The sequence below is a fragment of the Gossypium hirsutum genome, chromosome A13, assembly GCF_007990345.1.
Source record: "Gossypium hirsutum isolate 1008001.06 chromosome A13, Gossypium_hirsutum_v2.1, whole genome shotgun sequence".
Lineage (NCBI taxonomy): Eukaryota > Viridiplantae > Streptophyta > Magnoliopsida > Malvales > Malvaceae > Gossypium > Gossypium hirsutum.
In genome coordinates, this window is record NC_053436.1 from 107,538,638 (window position 1) to 107,547,275 (window position 8,638).

The following is an 8,638-nucleotide window of genomic DNA, read 5'->3' on the forward strand; positions in this document are numbered from 1 at the left end:
GTTCATCATAAAACTAAACCTAAAGCCCCCACTAATGTCCCTTTTATCATGTGGTGAAACATTTGCAGAGAAAAACACAGGCTTACCCGGTGCCCCGAACTGGCAAAAGTCATACAAATACGCTTTATGATCATCCTCTGTTCCTTCCAAGCTTCAGCAAATAGCACCAAATCATCAACAAAAAACATATGAGAAACACTCGGTCCGTTCCTTGCTAACTTAATGGGGTTCCAACTACCCTCCTTCACCTCATGACTTATAGATCGAGCCAGTTGTTTCATACACAACAAATAAATAAGGGGACAAAGGATCACCTTGTTGAATTCCTCTAGGTGGTTGAAAGCTCTTTGTCATTGAACTATTCCACAATATTTGTGTCGTTACTGAAGTCACACAGTGCATAATCACTTTTCGGAGGCCCTCTGGGATTTCAACGTCTATCAAGGTATCCTCGATGTAATTCCACTCAAGTCTATAGTAAGCCTTCTCAAGGTCAATTTTCAGTGCCATCCACCCTTTATGCCCCTTTTTATTTTCTTGGGCATAATGATATTATCTGTTCCACAATACTCGTACTTGGAACCAAGCTCGTCTGATTAGGAAGTACCCATCTGGGCAAGAATGGTTTCAATCTGTTCACTACGACCTTAGTGACAATTTTATACAACACAGTGCACAAGATGGTGGGTCGAAAATGACAAAGTTTTAGGGCCTTCAGTTTTGGGAATTAACACAACCAATATTCGATTAATCCAACCATCTAAAGTGCCTCCCGACATGATACAACGTACAAAATCACAGACACTACGGCCTACGATATCCCAATTCTTCTGAAAGAAAACCGCATGCAGGTCGTCAATCCCTGGGCTTTAAATGGATGCATTTCGGAAACCACATTATGCACCTTCTCATCTGTGACTTGTAGCTCTAAACTTTGCATCTCTAAATTCCTCAGCCTTTCAAAACCAGCCCTAGTCCCCCAATCACGTGAATATCTAGCATCACTTGTAAAAAGTGCTTTATGAAAATCGATAGCCATCTTTTGCAAATCTTATGATCCCCACACCACATTCCATCCTCTATTTTCAGCATATTAATGCAATTTGCTCTATGCCGCTTGACAGTAGAAGCATGGAAGAACCTTGTAGTCCTATCACCACTCTCAATCCATGAGCTCGAGATTTTTGGAACCACAAACTTTCCTCCTGCTCAAGAACCACGTCCAACTCCGTCTTTTATTCTTTATCTAACTCACCAGAAAAGTCGAATTAGCCCGATCAAGTGCCTCTTCAATCCCTCGAATTCGAGCTAGAATGTAGTTCATTTTTCGACCAATATGTATTGCGATTCCACTCCATAACATTATTCCGGAATAAGTCGATATTAGCAATTATGTCACCATCAGTCCTCCACACATTATTAAGGAACTCTTTGAAATTCTCATGAGCTTGCCAGGCAGCAATAATATCGGCCGATTATCAGAGCCAATACGTTCCAAATGTCAAACCTGTTAAAACCTGTTATTTATTACGGTTTATGTACAAAATTTACTAAAATGATTAAAAAAAGGATAAATTCTTATAAAAGAAATATTTCAATAAGAATGTATCAATCAAAATTTTATGATATATCACACATTATTGATTATCCCCCCCAACTGTTATCTTCCCTAAACCAAACCTTCCTTAAAAATAAAAGGTAAACTATCTTTAAAGTCTTTAAACTATTAGTAAATTTATAATTTAGTCATTAAACTATTCAAAAGTAACAAGTTGGTCACTAGCCTATTAAGTTTCTAACGTACATTAGATGTGAGGATTGGTAAATTTATAATTTGGTCACTAAAATATTAGTAAGTTTATAATTCGGACCTAGTTACTCTAAAAAATTAATTCTTTCAATGAAAATATTATTAAATTATATTAGATTGATCAAATATTAAATTTATAAATTTACTAATAGTTAAAGTGAACAAATTATAAATTTACCCATCTCCACGTCTAACGTCTTTTAGGAACTTAATGGGCCAGAGACTCACTTGTAACTTTTGAATAATTCAATAATTAATTTGTAATTTTTAAAATTAAGTGACTAAAGTATAAACTTATTAATAGTTTAATAACATTGGGTATAATTTACCCAAGAATAAAAATGTTGATATTTAAAACACGTTGGTCATCTTGGATAATGCTGAATACATATTTTGGCTTAGCCTGGATTGAAAGTTTGAAACCAAAAACAACGCGGCGGCCATCGGATCGGAAGTGTGGGAGTGGTGAGCGGTCAACGACAGTCCAACGCGGTGCCTGTCTCGTCGACTGTTCAAAATTGGCGAAATTAAAACAAAAAGACAGAAGCGGATAAGGACACCGGCTGGACCACTGGGGAGATAGATGAATCCAAAGACAGCACCTTACGGCATGTCTCTACAGACTAACAGTACGCGTTTACATTGAATGTTTCCAATAAAAAGCATTTCCACATGCTCAATGCCCTCCCAATTTGTACCCCGAAAAACAACAAAACAACTCGTCTTTGTTTTGCATACCGTTATATTCCGTAAAATATGCGAATCAACGGTGGATCAATTTGCCCCCAAATATATTATCTGTAATTAGGGACGAAATTAGAAAATTCTTTTAAGGGTTAAAATTAAATTATAATTTTTACGACAGTAAAAGTATAATTTTATTATTCTAGTGGTCTATATTTTTATAAATTTTTAATGATTAAATCAAAATTTTATTATTTTTAGGAGGTTAAAGTGTAATTTTACTTTTATTATTTTAAAATTTTAAAAATTTTAAATACCCTAAATAAAAAAATCCATTTTAAGGGACTGAGGCCTTGCCAGCCCCCTAATTACGCCCCTAGGTGTAATATCATGTCAAATTTGTTATTTTTACATATTAATCATGAAACACCAGTTAATAGATTTAATCATTGTCGATTGTATTAATACTGAAATTTCGAAATTCAAAAAATATAACAATTAAGGATAATGCTGATGGAAAACATGGATTAAATCTATATATTTATGCATAATACAAGATTAATAGCAGAATTTAGTTTAACGGATTTAATTGTTACTATTTGGTCACGACTAAAATTGACCAATTCAAAAAATGCATGTATTGAAATTGATTAAATTAAAGTATATATACTAAATACACAACTTACATAAAGCATAAGGTATTTATGTGTTTTAATAATTTTATATATTTTTTAAAGTAAATATTTTAAGAAAAAACTATAAAAATATTTAAATTAAAGGTATCATGAAGTAAATATTTTAAATTAAAGGTATTTAATGTCTTTTAAGAAAAAAATATAAAAATAGATAAATTAATTATAATATTTTTTGTAAATTATAAACTAATATTATTTTTAGATATTTCTTTGGGACAAATTGTATGTTACTTAATTATATCTTTGTCACAATATATCCCACGTTGTTGTGATCATCCGGGGCCCACTATCCTAGGCCAAAATGACCGGAACATTCGGTAAAATATATAAAAAAGTACATAACGACTCACCTCCACGTGTCTATCTTATCCGTTAACCCACCTTCTCCTCACACTTTACCCTTTATTGCATCAGTACGACCTCTATAAATTCCTCGACCTCCATTCCCACTGTTTTCCAGAAATTTCCCAAATTCCAGAAACCCTAATTTCCTCTCTATAATCCCTTTAAATCAAGCGTTTTCAATGGCTACTAATCTTCTCACTTTTCGTCCCGCCGGAATTTACGCCAGTGCTATTCCCGGTCATACAAAACAGGATCCGAACCGCCGGAAGAGTAATCCGTTGCCTTCTTCCACGAACTGGTGGGGACCGCTGTTTGGAATGTCATCAGAGCCCGACTATTTCGACTCCGATAACAAAACCGATTTCAAAGAGAAAAGAGAAGTCGAACCGGGAACGGATACGGCACCAAAGTCGATTAGATCGAAGTTTTCTCCGGGAAGCTTCACGGAGGAGAAGGCAAGGCAGCTCCGTATGATGACTACGAACACGTCATCGTTTCATGACGCTATGTACCATTCAGCTATCGCTTCTAGACTCGCCTCCGATTTCAAGGATCGTTCCGATCTATGAATTGCCGGTGATGGGGTACTATATTTGAATCTTTCAATCTTTTTTCAACAGTTAGAAAATATAATATTGTTAATGTCAATGTAAGATAGTGATGTCCAAAAAAAATGTAATATCAAACGTTGATGTATATAAAATAATTTTTCAAATATTTATTTTATTAGCACTTGAAAGTTGATTATAACTTTATATTGAACAAAAGAAAGATCACGAGGATGTGCCCTGTTATCTTGTTTCTATCCGGCCGTTGATTGACTAGTTTTAAGCTTAAATTGATTATTTAAACCTTTAAGGAATATACTGGAATTCTCCAAGTTGACGAATATACTGCATCAGAAATTCTTGAAAGAGGAATGTGCTTAATTGAGATTATATTGATTTGCTGATCAAGTGATGTAGTATCTGTATTATATATTTTTAAATATTGTTATATTTACTTTGTATCAAATAATTGTTGTTCGTACAGGATTATCATGCGCTAATTTATGTTATGAGATATTGGTAAGATTTTTCTAGGATTTTGAGTTTGAGTCAATCTTAATAATCTTATTAGGATAGAATTATTCTGTATGGATAAATTCAAGTCATGTCATTGATTCTTTATCCGTTTCTAAGGTTTTTTTTTTTTTTTTTCAAATTTGGCATTCTTTTTAAGACTATTATGTATTTGAATTTGGGAGTAGATTAGATTGAAAAAAAAATCATAAAATTATCATGTATTTGTGTATTTTATCATGTTACAGTCATATTAAATAAATTGAATAGAAAATTCAACTTTTTTAAAGATAGTCAAATTTAATTAATTTAATTAAATAAATTATTAAAAAATTAAAAATTCGAACTTAACCTAATCTCGAATTAATCAGCTCAATGTCTTTTGTTTGGATCTATATCTTAACTAATTTCTGGTCCGACAAAATTAAAATAATTAGGAGAACTTTACGTCGTCAGCCTAATTATTCACCTCTTTTAAATTATTGTTGGATCTTCACAGACTGAAAGAGAATGATTACATCAATAGAATCTAAATCTGGAACATTGAGATACTAGCTTGCTCTTTAATATATTCATATCATATTTATGTTTTTTAGACCATATTTTAATTATTTTTATATTTGAAATAAAAAGTGAAAGGATTTAGGGTAAAAATATAACTTCAAAAAAAAGAGTTTGAGTAAAAGAATAAGACTTGTTTAAAAAATAAGTCAAGGTTTGGGCAAGGCTTTTTTGGCCCCTAGCACAACTTGGCTTGGTCTGGCCTGATTTCACAAAAATTAAAAAAGAATGTTTTTTTATTGTTCTGTTGGTATTTTATTATTTTTTTCTCTTTATTTTGTTAACATTTCACTATGTTGCTACTATTTTATTGTTATTATTTGGATATTGTATAATTCTTATTTTATTGTCAATTTTGTTATTATATTAGAAGTATTTGCTTGTTAAGTTATACATATCTTAGTGTTATTTAAATATATTTTTAAATTTATTTTCAATTTGTTAAGAAATATTTATTTTTAATTTTTGTAATATATTATATATTTTCTAAATATAAGTAAGCTAGGCATGGGTTTCAACATTTTTATCTAAATCGTGTTTGGGCAAAATTTTAAGTTTATTTTTTTAGATTAGGTTAGGCATGAGCCTAACAATTGGACTTAAGATTTTGGTTGGATCCATCTCGGTCCGGCCCGTAGTCATCTCTAATTGTATGTATATTCGTAGGTATAATAGTATTAGGAAGATAGTTACTAAATTAAAAACGTGATGATAAAGAAAGCAAAAGCAGACGCTAAGGGAAGTGAAGTGAAAACTGTGGCCCAAGACCACCGCAGGCAGCCACTTCTGTTTCCTATGTCCTGTTAAATCCAAGCAACCGACAACTTAAAAATCATATGCATAAATTCAAAGTTATTTATTTAAATTCTAAGATACAAATGGAGTGCAAGTATTATTTGAAAGTTTTTACTTAAGTTATTAGATTGTTAAGATTATTATTATTTTGTTATTTTTTTTATATCATTTGTATTAATTGAAAGTTTTTTTTTATTTTTTTTATAATTTAGGTTTTTTCAATAAAACAATTTTAAATTGTTACGAATTTACGAATCAAATTTTAAATAAATTTTTTCTCTAATCATCAACACTGACCGTCAAATCGACTTAAATCTAAGGTATGTACTTTTACTCGTCGATGAGTATTGATCTATTATATCGATTATCGTATTGTCACTTGAAGCTTGTTAGTCAAATTTATTTAAAAATAAAACTTAACAACGTAGTGACTTAAATAAAATATTTCGAATAGTTTAGTGATTTGAATAAAAACTTTTGAATAATTTAATGATAATTTTATAAATTTTCTAATTAAATGATTAAAATATAAATTTATTAATAATTTAGTGATTAAATATATTTTATACATTTTAATTCGATTGGTACGAGACATGGAGATATGCAATCAATGAAGAAGGCCAATGAGTGGGCAAAGGAAAGATGAGGACATGTGTTTTACTTTAGTTGGCACAAAAGTGGGGATTGTATTATGCACCAAATAAATAAGATAATGCTAATATTAAATAAAAACTAACATATTTGTTAACTTTTTAAAAAAATAATATGATTTGGCATACAAATCAAAAATAGTATTGGGTTTAGCTTAGGGAATTCTTGGTTTGAGATGAAAGGTATTTATAGGTAGGGTTTAAATATGATATTAACATATTTTATATTTATATAAATTTGGTCTGATTTGAAATATGAATTTAAAATTTTATTCAAATTTATTTATATTTGTAAGTAGTTAATTTAAGTCAATTTTAAGCTCGTCCAAATTCTTTTTATTTTTTTAAAATTACATATAAGCATCTTAACAATTTTTTAAATATTTTTATTATAGTATTATATATTATTATATATTTAGTTTTTTATGTGTATAAATTATATAATTTATAAAAAAATGATATATAATAAATATAGAAAGCAAGTCGGACTGAATTATAAATTTGGGGCTTGAATATTCAAGCCAAAGCTTAATCCATATTTTAAATGGACTTATTTTTTTTTATTGAAGCTCATTTTTTAATCTAATCTTTTGTCTTAACCATCACAAATTTCAAGCAAAAATTTAGACTTTAATAAGTAGCTTGAACATGAATAGATCTATTTGGACAAAATAAATCATAATTAAATCTATCAAAAGGTCGGTGATTCAATAAACCTCCAAGTATAAAGCATAATTCATATGGCAAAGTAGTTTTTTATTTGGAAAATGAATGTATATATATTTTAAAAATATAGTAGATATGTAAGATCGTGATTCGAATTTTCAGGAATCAGATCAAAGTAAATCGAAGCAGATTTAACTCTAATTAAAGTTAAGAGATAATTCTATTACCAATTAGAAGACATCTCGATTTAGTAATATTTGGATATCATGAAAAATGTATTATAATTTAATGTATTATAAATTTTAGCAAAATCTTTTAAGTGTTGTAGGTTTATTAGCATATAAAAGCCTACCAATAGCACTAACAATGTAACCTAAACCCTTTTGTGTGAACAATTTCAAAGGAACATTTTTTAATCTAACCAAAATAGGAACTCTATTCATCTCCAAATTCAACAATGGTTGATGCCAAGAAATGACGACTCGACGTTTAACGTAAACAAAAAAAAAAGGTGATGTAAAACGTTTAATTGATTTTTTAAAATTATTTTTAAATAATTTTAAAAAATTAATTAAACAATTATAAAATACATTAAAAATCTATTAAACTTCTTATATCAATAATTTTTTTAAAGTACATTGGGGTGTAAATGAGATATCAGTGTTCGTAAGTTATTAGAGTTTAATTTTTAAAAAAATTCTAATTTGATTTAATAATTATCGAGCTGAGCTCAAGCTTGAGCCATTGATTGAGTCAAATTCATGCTTAGTAATACTTGAATCAAATCGCTCGTGACCCTTATTGAGTTTTTCACAATTTTATATTATTAAATTACATTATTACTCTTAATATATATTATTAACTCTAAGCTTAATTATTGAGTCGAGTTTGAATATAAAAATTAGTAAACGAACTAAATCGAACTCGATTATATCTCGAAACGAACTCAAATTTAATAATAGATATTCGATCAAGCTTAAACTAAGTATCAAACTCGAGCTTGACAATATTTCAATTCAATTAAACTTGAATACACTCTTAAGCTACATCACAATTTTTTTTTGCTATCAACTTAAGGCATTTTTGGATGAGCGTTTACTTTTAGTGTAGTGTGCTTAGTTTTCTTTTTATTTCACACTATAATATTATTACGATATTTAATCTCACTGTCATTGTTGTTTGTAGTATTAAATTGTGGAAAAAAATATTGGAAGGCGTTAATTACTAATTTTAAGGGTTGAATTAATTTTAACTTTCAGTTAAAAACTCAATTATTTTATAATTTTATTTTTTAACATTTAACATTATTTTATATTATCTTTGAGAAAAAAAAATCCTAAAAACGACAAAATACAAACAAGAGAAATTAGA

The 8,638-nt window shown here is 29.3% G+C and overlaps 1 protein-coding gene across 1 annotated transcript; it reads left to right on the forward strand.

The window, feature by feature from the left end:
• Positions 1 to 3,550: 3,550 nt before the first annotated feature.
• On the forward strand, positions 3,551 to 4,251 carry LOC107938813 (uncharacterized). Its single transcript, XM_016872057.2, has one exon. The coding sequence runs from the start codon at positions 3,714 to 3,716 to the stop codon at positions 4,101 to 4,103; it is 390 nt and encodes a 129-aa protein (XP_016727546.1). The 5' UTR covers positions 3,551 to 3,713; the 3' UTR covers positions 4,104 to 4,251.
• The last annotated feature ends 4,387 nt before the right edge of the window (positions 4,252 to 8,638 follow it).

Coding starts and splice junctions, on each gene's coding strand:
- LOC107938813 (XM_016872057.2), top strand. CDS start 3,714: ATGGCTACTAATCTTCTCACTTTTCGTCCCGCCGGAATTTACGCCAGT.